Source organism: Melanotaenia boesemani, chromosome 3 (genome assembly GCF_017639745.1).
Source record: "Melanotaenia boesemani isolate fMelBoe1 chromosome 3, fMelBoe1.pri, whole genome shotgun sequence".
Lineage (NCBI taxonomy): Eukaryota > Metazoa > Chordata > Actinopteri > Atheriniformes > Melanotaeniidae > Melanotaenia > Melanotaenia boesemani.
In genome coordinates, this window is record NC_055684.1 from 30,059,580 (window position 1) to 30,081,124 (window position 21,545).

At 39.2% G+C, this 21,545-nt stretch overlaps 1 protein-coding gene across 1 annotated transcript; it reads left to right on the forward strand.

The window, feature by feature from the left end:
- The first annotated feature begins 18 nt into the window (after positions 1 to 18).
- LOC121636830 (G-protein coupled receptor 22) lies at positions 19 to 19,614 on the forward strand. Its single transcript, XM_041980656.1, has 2 exons — positions 19 to 456; positions 15,615 to 19,614. Exon 2 carries the CDS (start codon positions 15,741 to 15,743, stop codon positions 17,427 to 17,429), a length of 1,689 nt encoding a protein of 562 aa, XP_041836590.1. The 5' UTR covers positions 19 to 456; positions 15,615 to 15,740; the 3' UTR covers positions 17,430 to 19,614.
- Positions 19,615 to 21,545: the final 1,931 nt, after the last annotated feature.

The window sequence follows — 21,545 nt, forward strand, 5'->3', positions numbered from 1 at the left end:
CCTATCTTCCCTCCCTCCTTCAGGTTGCAGATTCACCGTATTGGTCGCTGAGATGGAGCAACTGCGCTCCAACGAGCGGTTAGCGCATGATCATGCGTTCGGCCGGTCCGTGTGTGGGATGCTGTGCAAGTCCGCCGCATAAAAGTGGACAGGTGTAGCACGCCGTGTGGAGTACGGGAAATCAAAGAAGAAGAAAAAAAGAAAAAAGAAAAGAAAAAAAAAACCTTGTTTGTGAGCGGCCAGCAGCCACTGCTGCGCTTTGCATCTGCAGGCGTGGAGGGTTTTCCCCCTCCCGCTGTAATATTTATGACAAAACGGAGGCAACATATTCTAGTCACGTTTTTGGCTGACAGCCGGCTGTCCTGGAGAGCGCTGGAGTGAAGCAGGGTCCAGAGCTGAAGAAAGCGCACCGACACCTGCAGTAGGATGTAAAGGGAATTCCCAAAACCCAACCTGGTAAGTTTAACACTTGTCTGTGGCACTTCTTTTCACGAGCCTCGTTTTTATTTATTTATTTATTTCAACAGCAGGTAAATATCCAAAGTCCCTTCGTGATTTTAAAAATGTACTAATGCAGTGAGATGATTTGTTTTCTTTTTCTTTTTATTTTAATACAGCTTATGAAATGTAAAGCTTTGGGGCTTTTAAAGATACTGTAGTCTTCTCTGTAATTCAGTTGCCGGGGTCTTTTTCTGCAGGATTAGATTGCCTAACGCTGTTGTGGTTGCGGACAAGGGGTAGCCTACCAACAAATCACATCACGCTAAGACTTCAGATGGGCCTTTTAATAGCCTGTTTGTATTTTCGAATCAAGTGACTAATCAGTGGTTCAAAAATCTGTCTGAGCTTTATTTTTGTGTTCACAGACTATCAGAATTATTTTGAATAAACAAAACCTAAATGTGTTTATGTGGGAGAAAAAAATCTGCTCTGTAGTGATTTGTTTTGATTTATACAGCAGGGAAATTTCTGTCCTCCAAGCCAGTTCCATTTTCCAGTGACTGTTGATAAGCTTCAGTCACATGCATGCACCACGCTTGACATGGAGGTGGCCCCTTTGATCATTTTTAGAGCAGTAGCTCAGTCAGCAAACTAGTGTTTTCATAGTGTTTTATTAAATCAAATGATTAGACACTGAACCCCTTTGATTGATCTTAGACTGTCATAACCCCATGAGACCGTTTTTTAAAGGTCTGTTTAACATGGTTCCCTTACACCCCTTAGGCAAGAGGAAGCATGTCATCACAACATATAAGCTCACAGTATCTTATTTTAAAAGTGTGACAGATAATTTGCATTTCTTTCTCATAACTTATGCTGTTATGTAAGTGTTAATCCCGATGATTGCTGTCTTCAAACAACTGTATCCATAAATCTCTGTTTTATCTAAAGTTACTTTTCAAATCCTACATTTATGTTTCTGTGTGAATCATAAAGGTGGAGCATTTCAAACATCTCTCGCTTCTTGATGAGCTGCAAAATGGGAGCAAAGTAGCAAAGCATTTTATGATTGGTTTTTCATTGCTGAGAAACTTTGCACCTGCAAAACAGCATCCTATGGATATCATGTATGGGGTTTAACGTCATATTGCAGCGTTTTTGCAGTATTTACTCTAAGAATGAGTCAAGGTGGATTTTGACTCCAAACTCCAAAAGAAAGTCTGAGAACAAACAAACAAGAATAATAATAATAATAATAATAATAATAATAATAATAAAAGCTTTGCCTTGTGGCAGCCTGTGTAGAATAAGTTTAAAGAGCTTCATCAAACACTGTTGAGATGCTTTAAAAATCAACTTTTTGATTGACTTGCTTTGCCCTCCCAATAATGTTGCCTGCAACGACATGGTGACATAGTATCCTACTTTGAAATCCTAAGTTATCCTCTATTAATTTAATAAAAACCCAGATCTATATACGTCAGCTGGACCCAGCTGTAAATATTTTTGTGTTCTTACAAAGCGTAGCTATGTCATTTGTGAATATTTTGCTGGAGGCTCTCTATAATGACAGTACGCTTTAATCTGCAGGATCTCAGTGAATCATATTATTGTAAAAAGCTAATTGAAGTGTTGAGAGTGCAGCTTAGAGTAGAATAGTTTTGCTCTTTGTCAGTCATACTTTAAGTTTAACTAAGACTCTGAAATAATGCCATACTGCCCATCTTGTCTTAGAAGTATAACACACTGAATAGAAACATCTAGTTTTGTCATCTGCCTGTTGTAAATTTGCACACTTGTGTGCATGTCTGAGACATGCGGATCCCATGCCGACAGTTGTTTCAAGGTTTTCTCCGTTTCCAATCACTGTGGTGGCACCCTGAGCATTTGCTTTGCATATGGGTCATTGTATGTTTGTGTCTATAAATGTATTTATAGGGAAGCTTTGATGCTGCTGGTGGGGAACTATTTCACTGCATGCATGTCACTCTCCAGCTAGAAGCTGCAGCACAGCTGATAGAAGCTGTCATATTTTGTTTCAGCGCAGTGAGGAACGGAGTACTGTACCTCTGATCTGTCATTCTAATTGAGAGGTCTTATTTACCTTTTATATAACACTAAGACAGTTGGTGGAGGAATTTTAGGACATCAGTGTGAAAAAAGCACAAGACTTATGTAAGAGCTTCTCCATTGCTATGAATAATCCTTGAAAGGTTATTGATGTACTGTGCACTAAATATCAATTTAAAGATTTATTTGTGAAAGTCAATTTAACGTCTCAGAATTAAAGGCATTTATCTGTAATAAAAAGAAAGTGAACAGCATCTTTACTTTTATTAATTTGAATAATCTTTTTTTTTTTTCTTTCATTTGGCCTGGTTAAGCTCAGACAATGAGACGAGATGTGAAATCTATTTTTTAACATTAAAACATAACAGTGTGCTTATTATTGTTTAATAACTAAAAATATTATATAAGATAAAGCCTCAGAAGTATCCTAATGGAGAAAACCCAGAACCCAATAAACACCAGTGATTGCCTTATGAATAGATGTATTGATTACTAATAACTAAAATAGCTTATCCAATGTTCACTGTGGAATTAAAAGCACACTGAGCATTAAATGTTCTCTACCAATATGCATGAGAGCAGGGAAACAGGACTCTAATCTTTACTCTAGATAAAAAAAAAGATTGATGGTGAAAGCACCACACATGAAAAGTAAACAGAGGAAAGATAGGAACTATACATCTGTCATGACTCTGTGGAGGAATCACTTAAAGGCTGAACCCAGACAAACAAAAAACAACAGTTTGTTTAACTAAAGAGTTTTTTAATGAAGGCAAAGCCTAAACAAGGAAGCCCTCAGAAAGGCACAAGGTCAGTTCAGGCAATAGGATCTGGGGACAAGAGACTGTAATTAGATTTTGGTTCAAAAAAGGAATAACTCATGCAACATGAGTGGACTCGATACCACATGGAGAGTTGTTGGACTGGCTGGAGAAACTGGGCTTTAAACTGGAGAATTTGATGGGGTGATAGCAGCTGTGCAGCGTTCCTGTTGAGCCATCAGCAGCTGTGGATGGAGAGGGAGAACAGGGTGAGAAAAGGCACCAAGGAAGCCAAAAACTGCAGAAGGGAAAATAGGGAAAAAGGACAGCAGCGGATGCCAAAAAGGCAGGACGCTGTCCCATAACAACGTCAATAGAAGATCAGAAGAGAGAAGTGGAGGTTTTATGAGGAAATAGACCATCAAGATAATATGGACAGGGTAAATAGGAGGAGAATACCGCCGACTTGCTGTGGTCACCTGGCAATATATCCACTTTTCTGCTGTTGTATTAGATATTTTTTTTATGCTAAAATGTAGATTATCATGCCGCTCACACTTCTACTACATAAGTTGTAAGCTTCAAACATGAGGTTGATATGAATACAAGTCTGACCTATTTAGCCTCTAGGTAGCCTTTCAATTTTTTAAGAAAATCAATCCTTTAGTCTTGGTTTTGCATGATCAGGTATTTCGGTATGCGTGCCCCCCCCGACGTTAGACCTCTGCCTGGCATTATGGTAAGATAGCACAGATGCCTGCAGCGAAGCTCTCCTTTCTTGGCCAACGATGTCCTGTCTGCAGGAGATAAATGGCATTAATTGGGCTCTAATTGCCCTCTAGAGTGAAATAGCTTCATCATTTTAACCTGGTGCTGACTGTTTCCGCCTTCAAAAGCTCCAATTTCTTCATAGCTCTTTTTTTACCCTTCAAATCTATGTTTTTTCAGTTTAAGACCTCTTTATCTGCACTCCAGTTCACTTAACCCCATTTATTAATGGACACTGGGTATGAGTCTTCATCAGAGGTCTAATGAATAGAAAAAGTCTTCTCTCTTGACTCTCAATGGAATCATGTCTAATTAAATTTAAAATGAAGGTGAGCACTATATACGTGCAATATTGCCCAAATAAAAGTAGATTTTTTCCTTTATCCCTGCTCTGCTGGGTAATGCACAGTTACAAGTCTTGTTAAAGACAACTTCAGGTGTTTCTATCGCAGAGCTGCACAGGGAGCAGTATCTCCATCATTGGTGTTTGTTTGTGCAGCAATGCTTTTGCAGGAACAGGAAAATACTGCACACATTCCTGCAAATGATGTGAAGCCACTGATTTACAAATGTAATCCAGCAAAAAACACAGACAAGTGTTTAAAAAAGAGAAAAAGAAATGGATTCAGAAAGAAACTTTGTTTCTTTACAACACTTCTCCACAAAACAAAATTAAATAAAATTGTTTAATTCCTCCATTTTGCAGATTAAAGAAGAGTGCCCATCTATCCAATATGCTGTGTGAAAATAAGTCAAAGGACATCTCTGCATTCCTTCATCATTTCTTCTCTGTTGTATAGCAGTAGAGCTTTTAAACTTATTTTAAATCAATTATTTTTAATAGATAAACCCAAATGATTTACTAGTCCATCTAATTTATAATCCTTAGAAGAGGAAATAGTAGTAGTAGAAAAAGACATATGTAAAAACCTGTAGCAACAATAGGGATATTTCCCTAAAGGTAACTCAACAGCATCTTTCATTAGACCCAAAAAGCTAATTTCTCTTGAACCAGAACTTAACTTTGACAGCAAGATTTCTGTTCTAATTATTTCACAGTTTGATTAAACTCCTTTCATTATCAGCAAACATGATCCATCTGTTTCCAAATACGGGTTACAGTTTTAATATAAAGAAAGAAAAATAAAATAGAACAAGTTTCATCTCCTTAGAGGACGATTTCCTTTTTAAATGAGATTTTCAGTTTTTGTGTCTGGATATGTTCAGCGCAGCAATATCAGTATGTGCTTGGGTCAAAGCTACCACCAGCTAAACAAGTGAAGGGGCCTGTTATCACACGGCTGCTGGTTTGGTGTTATGTCACCAGAGAACCAATAAAGTGGCGGCAGACCTCACTTTGTGACTTGACTATTTATTCGCAACACTCCAGCACAATATAAATCAACACAGGTTGGTGCAGTACACAGGCTACCTCAGTTTGATGGCTGCATTCGGACAATTAATTTAACTCCTGATGGCAATTGCAGTTTGATTGAATTCAGACTTTATTGAAGACACAGCTCATGGGGAGCTCTGAAATGAAGAGATGGGGGTAAACAGTGCTAATCACAAACAATCACTTCAAAGCACATATAGAAGAGTAATTACAGATATAAAAGAAATGTGTTCCTTTATCTTTCCATTTTTCTTCCTGTTTTTGTCTTACATCATTACTAATCATTGCTATTCTGCTCAATGATGAACAGCCTGCAAGAGCTCTGATATATGATAAAGTCTCTACTTGTTTAGATTTAAATTATTCCAATTTTGCAAGCTTTCACACTTTGATTTCTTTTTGTTTTAAAGAGCAATGATTGCACGACAGCCTTGATGAGACTGTGTTGATGGAAGGCGTTTGTAATGGCAAAATTACAGGCTTTGGACGTCACAGCTGGATAGAGGATTCAGAGGGGTGTCTGTAATGAATGGCAGAGCCAAATGAAATCCATCAAGCACCCTGTCAGGTGGTAATGATGCCTCACACCCTGCGGACCAAAGCTGTCTAGGTACCAAAGCCCTATTTCAATTCATAGCTGTACCTGTAGGTTACAGGCTATAATAATTAACCTGCCGATTGTTTCCTTATCGATATTCATGTACATTAGAAACCTCTCAGAAATAAGGGATGTAAAGTAATTCTACATGTACGCAATCTGGGAGAGTCTAAATGTGTTGTTGAGCTATGAATCACAGGTTTAATATTTAAAAAGAAATCACAGAATAGTCAGCCCAGACAGTCTGAGGGGGTTTACACAAACATATTATAGAGTATAAAAGCTGAGAGCCATGTGATGGTTTCTAGATGGATAGTGAAGACGGGAGGCAAGTCGGCACAACTGGGACTATTCAAAAGAGAGATGGATAGTAGTAGTGAGCAGGGAACAAACATTCCCCTCCAGCGAGCACTCGGCTCAGCATCCATCTGCAAACCCCTGAGCTTTCCTTCCATCCATCACTCCCTCATTGCACCTAGCTTCTGTTTTTATCTTGCCTCCTGTTACCGCCATCTCTTTTTCCCTACCTTGTCTCAGGCATAAGTGTGGATGGGATTCAGCAGTTTCTTAAGCACACAACATGTCGTTCACCTCAGATAGTGATCCATCTTCATTCAAATCTGCAGGGAACACACAGGCAGGGACTGAGTGCAGAGGCGTGGGTTGGCAGTGGGTGGTTGTGTGTGTGGGTGGGTGGGTGGCAGGCAGCACTGGTGACTACAAAGTGTGTTTGCATGTCTTTGGCAAAATCAGCAGAATTCATCATAATCAACTTTAAAATTGCGATGGACTGGTGACCTGTCCAGGGTGTACCCTGCCTCTCACCTGCTAAATGCTGGGTTAGGCTCCAGCTTCCCCGCGACCCATAATGGACAAAGCAGTACAGATAATGAATGAAAGATAATGAACGATTTTAAAACTTTACACTGTTTAGATGTTTGGCCTCTCATTTGATTGGTAGTGTTGACTTTAACACTTCCAGAGTTACTTATGTGACAAAAGGACTTTTTGTTTTGTTTTCTTACCTTTGGAACAGCCTTGTTTCTGCAGTTGCAGAGGCTTTCTTACTCTGAAACACATTAGCCTGTCATGTTGTTGCTCTCATTGAATAGGCTGTGTTACTTGTGTGTCCAGGCTGGTTTGTTGGGAGCCTGCCAGGGATGCTGCTGCCAAGCTGGTGGCTGCTTGCTGTTAGTGCTGCTAGATGAATTGAGTGGGAAAATTAAGCCTTTGATCGATTGTCTCACTGCGGACATTAGAAATACCTGAGACAGCCATGAGTCAGCGCTCTGCATGTTCCATCATCCTTCTAGCTTTTTTTTCCTTTCCTCCTTATTTCCTTTCAGTCCTCTTCTGTCCCAACTATCTCCTTTGGGTCCCTTTCTTCCATAAATGTCAACTTTTGGTGACATTCTCAAAGTATCAAAGAGCAAACCTTCTCATCACTATGTACTGACATTTTACAATTTTATAAGGAAAAAAAGAAACAATTCTCTAAAGATATTAGTCAAAAGATACATAACAAAATAGAGCTGCTACACTTCTGTCAGAGACACAGCCCTATTGGCCCTGCTTATAACCATAACATTTTTCCTTTCAACAGTTATTTTTGTTAAATGTAAAATACATCTGCTTTGGTTATTTTTTAACTTTGTGAAGGCGCTCGTGATTTTGCTTTCGTATGTTTTTCTGTTTGTAGGTGGAATTGCTCAGCAAGTTATGTATAGCTTGCATGGAAATTTACCATGGGGCACGGCTCAACTTAGAAGTGATATAATATATTAATCCAGATACAGATTCAGATTTTGAATATTTTCATTCAGCCCCAGAGTCTCAAAATGTTGTTACTTTCCATTTGTAAACAGCACTGAGTCTCTATCCCTGAGCTGGACCTAAGAGCAGACTTTCACTGTGAAGCTGGACAGTTTCCAACAGCTGAAAATAAATAACATCAACAGGAATGCTGATTAAAATGGAAGTTCAATGGAACAGACTAATTGGACTGAAATAAAGTAAACAATTGTACAGGACATACATATTTATTAGGTAAGTCTTTTAGCCATTTCTTATTCTAAGTACAATTTTCCACTGCAAACCATATAAGCTTAAATGCCTGTAATAGATAAATGAAATGAATGAAAAATTAAATCAATAAAAGAATGAAAAATACATGAGAGATTAAACAATCAGACAAAAAACAAAAAGGAGCAGTCTGGTTAAAAAAGATTACACTATGTAGGTATACAGAATTTCTAAGAGAGGAAGATAAAAGAAAAAAAGATACTATATAAAATAATAATAATTATGCCAATGCTAATAATTGTATTAATGATAATGATGTTAATACCAATAACCTCAATGAAAAAAAGTAAGCTCAATCAGCCAAGGGCCATTGAAGGCAGGCACACGTGGGCCGTTGTTGGAAACCACACCAGCCAGGGTGAACCAGACAGCTGGAATAGTGTGACACATTAAAACGGATCCAGTTTGCAGCAGGGCACAGGCTGCACACTGGATCCAGGTTAGTTTCCAAGCAGACCAACTCCACCCCCAGACCCTCCAGTGTATTTGTGATTTTTTTTTTTTTTTTTTTAATTGGTTAATTTATTTGTGTGTTAGAATTTATTGGTGTTTATGGTGAGAATTAGTTTTCTGATATCTGACTATTTCTTGATTTTTCACAAGACTGGGGCATAGTGAAACATGTATCACTTGGTTCTGCCATTCATTAAAGTGCATAAAGATGTACAGAAGTATCACTTAAGTACACAGGAACATTTTGTATCAGGCAGCAGCAATGTGAAGGAAAGATTTTAGTATGGACTGATGTTACTGAGGAGGAGCTACTTGGACTTTTTCCAGCTGAATAAGGTCTAAAAATCAACACCCAAAGTTGCTGCTAGCTGGTGGAAAATGACTTCTCAAGTGCAGAAGGAAATTTGACATGATCTTGACCTGTTTCCATTCCTGGCCTGACTTAAATCCTACTGAGAATTTGAAGGCCCTTTACAAACGTAACATTTACAGATTTGTCAGAAGTGTCTCAAAACATTTTGTCATGAATGAGAGCACAGTTAATATGCAGCTTAGACAAACATGAAGACAGATAACTATAAAACAGCAGAGGCATCAGCTTAAGTCTCTATTGTTCCCGTTTCCCGTTTAGGTTTTCATAGTTTTATCTAATTTACAGCAATTAAGCAGCAACTCTATGAAAACATGTAACTTAACCAGAAATATCAGTGTCTTTCTTTACAGGTCATGTTTGAATAATAAGAACGTTGTCAAAAATCTCACCTTTACCTACCATAGTCATTGCTAGAATGTCAGGGACTAAAGTGAAAATGTGAGTATGCTCTCATAAAATGTGTGGCACTTTCAAAAGCAGCAGGTAGAGACCCGACATGCAGCAGTGACACGATGGACAGCATTTATGACACAAAGGATCACATTTAATAAGCTGTCTTTGCCTCATTTCAAACGTGAATGAGGAACGTGAGTTTTTTTATTAGAAAGGTGCACCGACCTTGAACTGCGGTTTTCCCGTCAAGTGAAGTGTGCCTCTATCAATTGAGGTAGGGTTTCAGAAATGACATTAAAGTGTGTTATTGAGTTTGTGTGAGTCAGTCTCTGGCTCTAAAGAACGTGTAGTTTCCATGCAGTAAAGTGTGTAGTTGTAGTTGTAGTGTGGAAAGTAAAGGACACAGAATGAAAAAGGGAGCAGTGGTAATGTTAAAGAACAAACTAAAATTAAAGTGGCTGTGCTGCTGTAGTATGAACTCGAACAGTGAATTGCAATTTTATTGTTACTATTATTTGTTTTTTTTTTAAATCCTCTGTGTTCATGTCTTTTTTTTTCAATACATCTTTATCTTAGAAGCCAGACTATCCTCCTGTGCTATGTTGGCTTGTGTTGTCATCCTCTTCCTTTGACTTACAGTCTCAATATAAAGTGTCATTTCACAGACATTTCTAACTCATATAATAAAAAATACTTCATACAATGTTATATTAGATGCTACCCACGACAAAAGCATATCTTCTGTTTGTCTTTGTGCTGAGGAGACATAATCAAGCCTCTGCCAAGAAATATATTGTCAGGAGTGCAAATTAAATACATGGATAGCTTGGGTCTGTGTGTCTTTGCAGGATGAATGCAATACTGCAAGGGGGGAAAAAAGTTAGGAGGAAATAACGACAGACACACTGACAACACAACCTGCTTTGGTGTTTACCCCTGTTATATTGTGAAAAGAAGCTTGACAACTTGTCATCTCCTACCCGACACCTACAATAACCCTGACAGCATGGCGCTGGACACTGTCAGCTTGTTCTTTTATAGCAAATCACAGAATGTACAGTAAATGAGACACCAAACATGATGAAAACATCTGCCAAGCACAAATAAAATCTCTACATGACAGTTACTTTTTGGGTCTCACACTGAGCAAACCAGTCAGATTATTTAGCTTGCAGCGCATGATTGTAAATTATTATGTTGATTGACAGGGCGAGAAAAGGACCCACAGAGACCAATTTAAGATTGTGAATGCAACAGAAGGCATTCACAATATGATTCTTACAAAACAGTGCTGCTGCTTTAAAAACAATACACTTTAGCTTTGTTTGTCTCAGTGTTTAAGCTGAGCTGTCAGGGTACTTTTGAATAGTAAGACTTTAGAAAATTGAATGTCTCTGTGTTTAGCTTGTTTCCTATTGTGACATGTTTGAAGCTTCCACAGCCCCTTTCACTTCTATCTGACCTGACAGTCACAGACTGGATGTAATTCATTGTGCCAGATTTTCACCTTACTTTCCGCAATTTTGCCACAATTTACTCAGAAATACACCAACATGCTAACAAAAACAAACACCCAAACGCTGTGCCTGATTACAACAATAACAACAATAGTTTTTGTGCTAAGCGTCCTTGGCAATGTAGTTTCCCCCCTTGGGATTAATAAAGTTACCTTATCTTATCTTATCTTATCTTAATAACACGATAAGCTTGTTAGGACAACAAAAAATGATAATCGAAGATTACAGAGCAAGATCTTCTCCACAGCTTGCCTCTCAGTCACCACAGCTACAAATTACACAAGACTGAAAGGCAACCTCAAATAAACCTGATTATTTACAAATCCCACTAAAAGACACAAACACTGGTGATTCTTAGAAAAGCAATCAAAAGTTCACAACCCAGTCTAAATTTCAATTCTCCCTCTATTCCTATACAAACTAGAATATTGTTACTTTTATTGCCTACAAGTCAGAGGCATAGTTGCCACCTGGATTTAACTAATCAAATAAGCACAAGCCTCCTATTGGATAATTACTACATGGGTGATTATCTTTCAGCTGGCAACAAGGTGTTTAACCCCAAGTGATGCAATTAGTAGCTTCATATTTCTTAAACAACCATGTCAAAAGAAACATCCCATAGTTGTAGAAAAGATGTTTTTTTTAGTTTAAAAAGGGTCAAAATATTGGCATTCATCAAGCAGAGAAAACATTTTAGCTCTAAAACACTATAATTGGGTTATGAACTGTCCAACGCATTATTAAAAACTGAAAGGATAATGGGGAACCATTGTCTTTGAGGAAGCAATGCGGTAGAAAAAATCAAACAGAAGAAAAACAACAGTAGAACGCAGAGCTATGTTTAATAGTGAAGGTAAGGCAGTTCCATATGCACAATGCATGTGTGATATCACTCATTTTCTTTCCAATACGATATTAAGTGAATTCGAGCCAGAATCTGTGATACTGATTCGATATCAATACTTTGTATAAAAACGTAATGTATTTGGAAAATCACTTTCAAAGCAGGCGACAGTAAGAAGAAATGAATTGAAAGTTATGTTTTTATAGAATACTTGGTGTCTCAAACTGAAATTACAGTTAAAATGCCTAAAAATATATAAATGTCATTTTGCATGTTTGTCAACACCTACATATTTAAACTTTCAGTTAACCATCAGTCTAAACCAAAGAGGATGACTGATGATATTATCTCACTATTCTATCCATTCTTTCAGTCCTACTTTTACTTATTTTAAAACCCCCACAATGGCCATCCTTGCCAAGTAAATCTAGGCCTGTTAAATTAATGTGAGCTCATCTCAAAGACACATATCACTCCACTGAACTCATACAGATATTTATTGTGGTATTTACTTATTTCATAATCTTATTTAATACTGTACCTAACAAAACAGGATGCCATATTCTTAAACATGAGCGAGACTACTGTTGTTTGAACACAAAACCTGAACTTAGCAGACAGATGAAAATCACTTTTCCAAAATTCAGCATCAGTGCTGCACAGCTCCACATTTTCTCCCTCTATACCTAAATAATGGTTAGTACTGCCTGCAGCATCAAAGGACTCTAAGAGTGACATCTGTCTCACCCTAGCAGCGTCTGTCCTTCTCCTCCTCTTTCGCATCATAACTTCAATATATATTGTGTTATGAATGATTCTCAAATGTTTAAGGAGGTTTGTGGTGTTGCTACAACACCTCTTTGTGTTCCCACACATGTCATACAGCACCGTTGCTAATCAGCTCCACATGTGATGCTACAGACTGAATGAGTACAGAGTGAGTGATTGCCACACTGCTGTACTGCCATACTGGTCCGCTATACTGTACCCCTATACTGTGCCTTATTTCACATATAACTAAGGCAGGAGGAAGAAATGGTAGTTCCTACCAACTTGATATATTTCAGACATGATCCTGGTATTATAGTTAATTTCCATTGTATTCCAGTTTGTGGTGAATCCATATTTACCCCAAATTAATAAAATATTGTTATTGTACCATGAAAATGAATTCTAGAACATTAAAATTGAAGGTATCAATATTTAAGTATTGATCCACACACCACTAGCGAAGGGAACTCAAAGGATTGGAATTGAACAGCGGTGTAGGCAGGCTAACCGGAAAAAAAAAAATGGAACATCATGTAGTCTGATGAGTCCAGATTTTCCCTGTTGATGGGATGAAGATGAAGAACAGAGGCAAATGAAGTGATGCACCCACTGTGCCTAGTGCCTTCTGTGCAAGCCTGTGGGGGAAGTCTATGATCTGAGGTTGCTGCAGTTGTTCAGATCTTAGGTTTAGCAACATTATGTCCCCAAAGAATGAGGTCAGTTGACTACCTGAATATACTGAATGACCAGATCATTCCATCAATGGATTTTTTCTTCCCTGATGGCACGGGCATAAGATGATAATGCCAGGAATAATTGGGTACAAATTGTGAAAGAGTGATCCAGGGAGTATGAGACATCATTATTACACACGGATTGGCCACCACAGAGTCCAGACCTGAACCCCATTGAAAATCTTTGGGATGTGTTTGACACAGCAGTTGAAGTCTCCCATCATCAATACAAGAGCCTGGTGAAAAACTAATGCAACACTGGATGGAAATAAATCTTGTGACATTGCAGAAGCTTATAGAAACCATGCTACAGTGAATGTGTGGCATAATCAAAGCTAAAGGTGGTCTAAAGAAATATTAGCGTGTGACCTTTTTAGTGGCAACTGTTGTTCTTTGTGGCCAGGCAGTGTATTTGTGGGCAAGATGGACGGATATTTGATGAAACTGATCATTTTACTGGCCACATAATACAATTTCTTATTTTACCCATGTAAAAAAAAATAAAAGAAATAAAAAAATAAAAGAAACAAATCTGTTTTGTTGTCACTTTATCAGTGGAAACTAAACTTTTGATCACAGTTAACTACTGTTTTATATGTCATTTATTTGCTTGCCTGTGTATTTGTATGGTTCATCCTATATTCTATCAAGTCATAAATTGTATATCGAAAACACAGCTTGTATTTTCCAGAGCTTGTTTTACCACAGTGCTTCAGACATCACAAATACAAGATAGACAACACTGCTCGATTAAAGTAGTATTGACTTGTATGTTTCCTCTGTGACTTGGGAAAATGATTGATTCTCATGTTGAATTTATCTTTGTTTACTCTGTGATTTTCTGTAGCATCTTCTTATTAGCCATGTTGGAAAAAGCACTATTTACATTGGTAACATAATTGTCCAATCCCTTTCAAAATTTGCTGAAGTTTTTATTACCTGTGTCTGTGAAGTCAGGTGATCAATATGTCATTTGTTAAATACTTTTAGGCTCTTTGTGTTTTGTTTGCTTCTGGATGGATGGTATAAAAAGAAAAAAAAAACTTGATAAATGAATGAATATTCTCACAACTGCAGCACTCAAAATGGGACCGTGGCTACTCAGGAGAGGATGTGATAGGGAGTGTGTTCATGTGCTCCCTTTCCTCTGGCTTGTTAAATTGGCAGATCGATGATGCTTTAAATCAATGTTCCAGCACCACCGCAAACCCCATGAAACCCATTAGTGAATTAAGACAGACCACTGTTCCACACCAAGTCCTGTTCTGCCTGCAGGTCCTTTCCATGTGATAAATGGGGGGGAACAGGGAAATAAAATGAATGGAAAGGGGCAAACAGAAGGGTGTGAGCAAAGACTGTGACAGGAGAAGGGCTGACAAAAAGCGAGGTCATGTAAAAACTGGTTGCGTCTTTGTCCAGACACTCACACAACCGTTTTGTGTCTTCCTTCATATCTAGATGTTTTCTCAACACTACAGTTCTTTCCAATACATGGGAAAGACAGTCTCAGGCATTAAACTGGGAAGAAAGTAAAAGTAAGTAGGTGTGTGAGGATTTAGGAGACAAAGAGGCAGTGGAGACAGGATACCAGTGATGCTACACTTTCTCTGATGGTGTTGTTTATGTGGTGTTGTCTGTGCATCATTGATCTATTCATCTTCATTACGTCTCACTGTGAGAACTATTAACCACTGCCACACTAAACTGACATGCACTACACTTTTCTACTAGTCCACAAATGTTTCTGCCAACCTCTCGTCTTCGTGATCTAAACTGACAATGTTGTGGCACTTGTTTAAAAATAGATTATTGGATCTACACAAGAAAAAGTTGTCTTGACAAGACTGTCAGAGATTGAAGAAGAAGTGTCAGAAAAAACATCTCTCAACAATACAGGGACATTATCTGATTTCTGTTTATCTGAACATGCCTTTTTCTGACACCAAATAACCCAGATATTGTATGCAGTGCTAAAATGAATCACCTTGGCTCAAGTGAGATTTGCCATTACATAAGATTTCAGTATAGTCTATTAAAGTCACAAAAAATAAACAAAAATAACCTTATTGTTTAGCTGAAATCTGAACAGTCCAGGAATCCTTTGCTAAAGGATTCATCCTTGACATTCTGCAAACTTTAAACTATTTCCTCTGTTTATTTCTGCTTCTTGCTGAGCCTCGGGAGACATCACGGGTCATCAGCAACAGCTTGAACTGCACCCTATGACTCCAAGGATCACTTTCACCTCCCGCTTCAACTTGTGAAATCTGACATGTCTGACTTGTACTCGTTGTATGGTGTTATTTTTTTTAATACATGTGAGCCAAGCTGACTGCTACACTGATTGTTATCTGCCCCTTATATTTCTTTCTATTCCTCACCTCCTTTTTGTCTGTTTTCTGATCCACAGATACAACCAAAGATCTGGTCTTCACCATCTCTGCTGTCTCATTCGAGTCAGAGTAAAAGGAAAACATAGACCATGGGCGGGTGTGGTGGCCACTGTTGCTATGTGTGAAGGACCGCTGCGGCGTCAATGGAGACCGAAGGCTATCGTGACCTCCTGGAGACCAGTGATGGTCAGGGGGTAGGCCTGCTGGACGGAGGGGGAGAGGCGGGTGTAGAGGAGGGATGGAGTACACCCTACCCTCTGGGCTTCCAGGTATCCTTGACCACTGTGCTGATGCTGGAACTTGTATTGGGCTTCAGCAGCAACCTGACCGTACTTGTGCTTTACTGTGCTCAGTCCAACCTGGTGGATTCAGTCAGCAACCTGGTCACAGTCAACCTCCATGTGCTCGACATACTGGTCTGTGTGCTCTGTCTGCCACTGACAGTGGCTGTGATCCTCCTACCATCTAATGAAAATGGAGTTGGCAGCCTGGCAACACTTTGCTGCTTTCATGAAGCCTGTGTCACATTCACCAGTGTTGCCACGGCAGTCAATGTGTTAGTAATCAGTTTGGACCGATATGACATCTCAGTGCGTCCAGCCAGTCGTCTGCTGACCCCCAGGCGGGCAGCACTACTCCTAGCAGCAGTGTGGGCTGTGTCTCTGGCTGTTTTCTTTCTGCCTTTCCTTGAAGGGGACTTCTTCTCTTCATTGACTGATGACGATGATGAGGAGGAGCCAGAGAGGCATAGCAATGACTCAGAGCTCCCTACTGGACTGACCCCTATTTTTACATCCTTATCTCCTTCCTTATTGCCATCCACTCGACCCTCTTCCTCTTCACACCATCTGTCTCCAGTATGGCAGAACAGGACTCTGCTGTGTGTTGGAGGGCAGGGGTATTACACAGGACTGGCTATGTATTATCACTTGTTACTCCAAGTGCCCTGCTTTTTCATAGCTGTGGCAGTCATGCTGTTCACCTACTCCAGGATCTTACAGGCCCTCAACATCCGCATTGGCTCCCACATGATGAGGAGTACACGCACAAAGGACTCTACCTGCAGGATACGCTGCAGAAGGCAGAGGAGAAAGGAACTGACCCTCCCAACAGAGACAGTATCCTCCAACCAGAATCAGAACCTCAACCATCCACCCCTCATTCCGTCTGCAACCCCTACGCCTACATCACCTCCACCACTCTCCTCCATGCCCCAAGGAATGTCTGACAGTGGGGCGACTGTAACTACTGTCAGCACTGCTGCCACCACCCCTGTTGCAACCACACCAGCCACCCCGGCTTCTCCAACTGCAGCTTCAGTTTCAGCTCAGACCCATGCCTCCACACCTCTGCCTGCTCCATCCATGGGTGTGCAGGCCTCAGTTTCTGCCATTATCGCCTTGAGGCGAGCAGTGCGCAGGCACAGGGATAGACGGGAACGTCAACGTCGTGTCCTTAAAATGTCCCTAATCATCATATCTACCTTCCTTGGCTGCTGGGCCCCTTTGTCGGCTGTCAACGTTCTGATCCTGTGTATGGGTCCCAGTGACAGCCTGGTGCGCCTCCGTCTGTGCTTCTTGGCTATGGCTTATGGTACAACCATCTTTCATCCTCTGCTCTATGCTTTCACCAGGCAGAAACTGCGGCGTGCCCTCAAAACACGCGTTAAGAAAAGAGTGGTGTCACTTCTGCAGGTAGACCCAGCTCCCAGTGGGGGGACAGTGATTCATAACTCATGGGTGGAGGGGGGAGGCCAGAGAAAGGCTCGCAAGTCACGGGTGGAGGCCAGTGATGGCACTGATCGATGTCTCACAGAGGCAGTGAGGGAATGAGGCTAGTCTTCAAAGTGTGGCTATATCTCTGAGTGTATTTGTGAGTTTGAAGATTCTTACTAAGCTGATGGAGATGCATTGTGACTTTATGTTTGTGTGTGGATGTGAGGCAGTTCGTTTACAAAGGTCAAGACAAATCCAAGGGCCTCTGATTCCTTTTAGGTGAGGAAACAGGTGAGCCTTGAGCTCTTATTAGGCCATTATAAGTCCACTTCTGACTGCCAATGTGTCTCCATGGCAACACTAGCCAAGCATTTTGACAACCTTGCCATGACTACTGGAAATACTAGTGTGCACCTCATGTATAGGGTAAGAATTAAATAACTGCAAACACATACAGTACAATATTACTCCTGCGTGCACTTTTAACTTGCATGTGCATGTACATATGCACAGATAAACACACACAAACACACACAAACACACAGACACACCCCACCACACACACACACACATACAAATAATGCACACTTATATTCAGTTACTATCTGTGAAAGCACACCAGATCTACCTGCACAGATATTCTCAGTGACAAAAACATTAATGGAAATATATATTTTCCTCTATTTTCCTTTAAGTTTTCATGCCTTAATTAAGTTTTAGGTATATTCTCACGGTGCTGAATGTCTGGATGTATGTTTACAACAATATATCAACATAGAGTAAAAGTGTTTGCACTTACTGTAAATTTTGGATGAACGCAAACATTCAGAACTAAAGTTTACAAACCCACATTAAATTACCAGAAAATGAGGAAAAAGGAATTTATTCCAAATTCATCTATGGTAAGTATCACACTGTATTTGAGAAGAATTTGTGCAAGGTCAAACTAAAAAAACCTTTTAAATGGTCGACCAATGATCGATGGTGGTTGTGATGATGGAGGAATGTATGACTGCGTTTGTTTGTATGCACGTTTGTACACGCTTGTGCGTGTACAAACGTGTGGTTGTGAAAATGAAGTGATATATGTGTGTGTCCATGGATTTGTGCAATAAATCATGAGGAAAGCAATGACCCCTCCACCCGACCCCACCAAGATGTGAACAAAGAGAATTTTAACAAAGAATAGTGGCTTTTAATTTACTGTGTGGCGTAGATTACAGAGGGTAAAAAAAGAAAAGAGAAGAGACTTGATCATCTGATGATCATCAGATGGCTTCAAAAACATTATGTGGAGCATTTGTAACTATGTGTATATGACAGGCCACTTTAATACTACTGAAATAACATAACTACTGTTTTAAAGAGGGAATCAAGGGCAATACCTTATCGAAACTTCACTGGCCTCTGCAGTCAGTGCGGATTAACTCAACACAAACTTGAGAACTCTCAAAATGAAAAAATAAATAAATAAATAAATCAACAAAAGAAAACTGGATGGCTGCTTTTGGACAGTTAGCCTCTGGACTAAGTCCTGGAAATGTTACACTATATCTGTGTCTTTCTTCCTCCTCAGGGCTTCATGTCTCATTTCAGAAGTTTCTGGACAAAAACTAAAGAAAAAAAAGAAAAGAAAGAAACAAAAAAGGCCTCAATCAGCTGTTGTATTATGAATGTTAGAATAAGTTTCAGTTCATGTCACTGAGTAGGTAGAGTACACTTTAAACTTTTTATGGACTCGAGACTTGGATGCTCCTTGAGCTTTGGGCTATGTTCGCTTTTGCTCCTCTCACACAATTTGTGCGACAGGCAGACGTCAATGATTCTTGTGTATTCATGTACATTGTTCAGGGATGTAAATACTTCAGCATTTGATTTTGGTTTTAGTCAGGAAACCTTTTGCTTTGGCCACAATCATCTGCCGGACAGAAAATCAGCCATTGTGACAAACTCTTAGTGAGGTGGAGAGTTATTGTAAGGAGAAGATACATGTAAGTGTATTTGTGTTAATACTGTATGTGTACACTGTACTTTACATATATGACCATGTGTATAGAGAAATATTAGTATTGTATAAGATTTATAATAGCTGTTATTGTATAGAAGAGAGTATACTATGTATTAAAAAGGTCTATCTCAGTTCACTGTGTCAGTCATATGTATTCAAGTCAATGCATAAGTTGTTGAATTTCAAATATCTTATTTTCTTTAATGTTGTATGTAATGTATAGAAACATGAAAAGTTATGCCATACATGTCTTATCTGCTGTAAAATATAAAAAAGTTTGTTTCTTTGCTGCCACTGCTGCTGTTTTAGACACCAGATTGGAGGGGAAAATGGAAACATAAGCAATCTAAGGGAGAACCACGTTGCTTTGTAGCTTAGCAAGTTTGAAGACTCTTACATAGAGTGCTTACAGACAGTAATGTAAATTACTCTCTGAATTATTTAAACTGTTTCTCTCAATGGAGTCCTTGAGATTCTCAAGAATTGACAAGGATGTAATCTGTGAATGAAGGACTGAAATGTGAAAATTATTTCACCCTTATCGTGACTATTTTTTAAAGACAACTAAAAAGTGTGATTGAGTTTCATTATATAATTGCAGTTTAGATTCGGTTCTTCAATCCCTCATCCCCTGGACCTTCCTCTCTAAATCCTTTTTTATTTTTTTCCAGCTGTCCATCCCTTTCTATATTTCTTGTCTTCTTGTTTCTCTGATCCTTAATTTGAGAAACTCTGTCCCAGATACTTGCAGCATTTAGTGCTGACTGTAGCGAACCCTCACTATGCCTAACTGGAATTTGACAAGTGTGCTAATCACCAGTACTGATGAAGATGAAACATGTTAGTAAAGTGAGCATCTGTGGAGGCAGCTCTTGATGTTGACAAATCTGTCTCCTCATATGATGTGTGTTTGTGAGTGCAAAAGAAAGAATGAGTGTTTGCTGTCTTACTGATTTGTGCAGTTGATCAAAACTGTTGATTCCTCCATCCTGCTTGATAATCTCATCAGTCCCCTCCTCTATCATACTCCCATTTTCTCCGTTGGTTTTCCCTCTCTTTATACTGCCGGTCTGCATCTCTCTCATCTCTTATCCACACTCATGCCTTCCAGAACAAAAGCAAGGAACAGCTGCAGTGTCTGCGAAGGAAGGAAAGTCACCTTGGGGGATGACAGAGGAACAAAAATGTGTGTGAGAGAGTGAGGCAATATGGTGGAGAGATTAGGGGGGAAAGAGAGAAGAGAGGGGAGGCATAAAAGCTGGCAAGGAGACATCATATGACTAATAAAGGGACAGCGCTGCATCACTGCAGAACCACACTAGAAAAAAGACCACCAAGTCCAAAATGATTCAGATTTTCTACCAACAATTTTTTGTCACTCAAAAACGATTCAATTCATGATCACAATTTTCTAAATTTGCATGCAAGCTAGAGAACAGCAAACAGTGATCAACTAAACATTAAATACTTTTTTAGATAGGACTGCTTGCCTTCACCATTTCTTTTTTTGAGGTCAAAAGTTATCTTATGATACAAAGACATTTAATCAGTACAATTGTGTTTAATAAACCTATTACATATAGAGAAATATAGATTTCATAGTATAGAGCTCAAACCTGTAAGTGCACTGACCTGTAAAACATACACATCGGCCTACCAGAGAACTCCAAACTCATAGGACTAACATTTCTTTTCTCGTGTGTTAGTGATAATGCTGAAAAGATGTTAAATAAAGTTGGTTGTGTAATGGTCTTTGTAGAAACATAACAGAAACTACAAGTTACATTTTGTGGTGTAGGCGAAAATTAATACTCCATCTTAATTATAGCAACGAGACCAGCATAACACCAATTGCAATTACTCATTCTGACGTTGAATTTCAGTCATGTACCAGTCCTGTGGTACCACAATGAATTCTGAGTTATTTTCAGGATAGACGTCTGTGGTGAGGAGAGTGTTTATAGTCGTTTAAGGTCCTAAATGGCGCCATCTTGTGTTCAAACGCCAACTGAAGCAACTGTAGCTGAATTCAGTTAAAATGTTAACCTAAGCACACAGGTTCGTTGTCGGTGCATTACTGTTAACGTTAATCTTGTTGTTCTAATGGTACATTTCTTTGTCGTGACAACAAAAATGTTGGCGTATCCTTTGTCCAACAAGATTTTTTTTTAATCAGTTAGCTTTTGGGTAAGATACTATTAATCAGACCGCCATCGCCTGTGTTA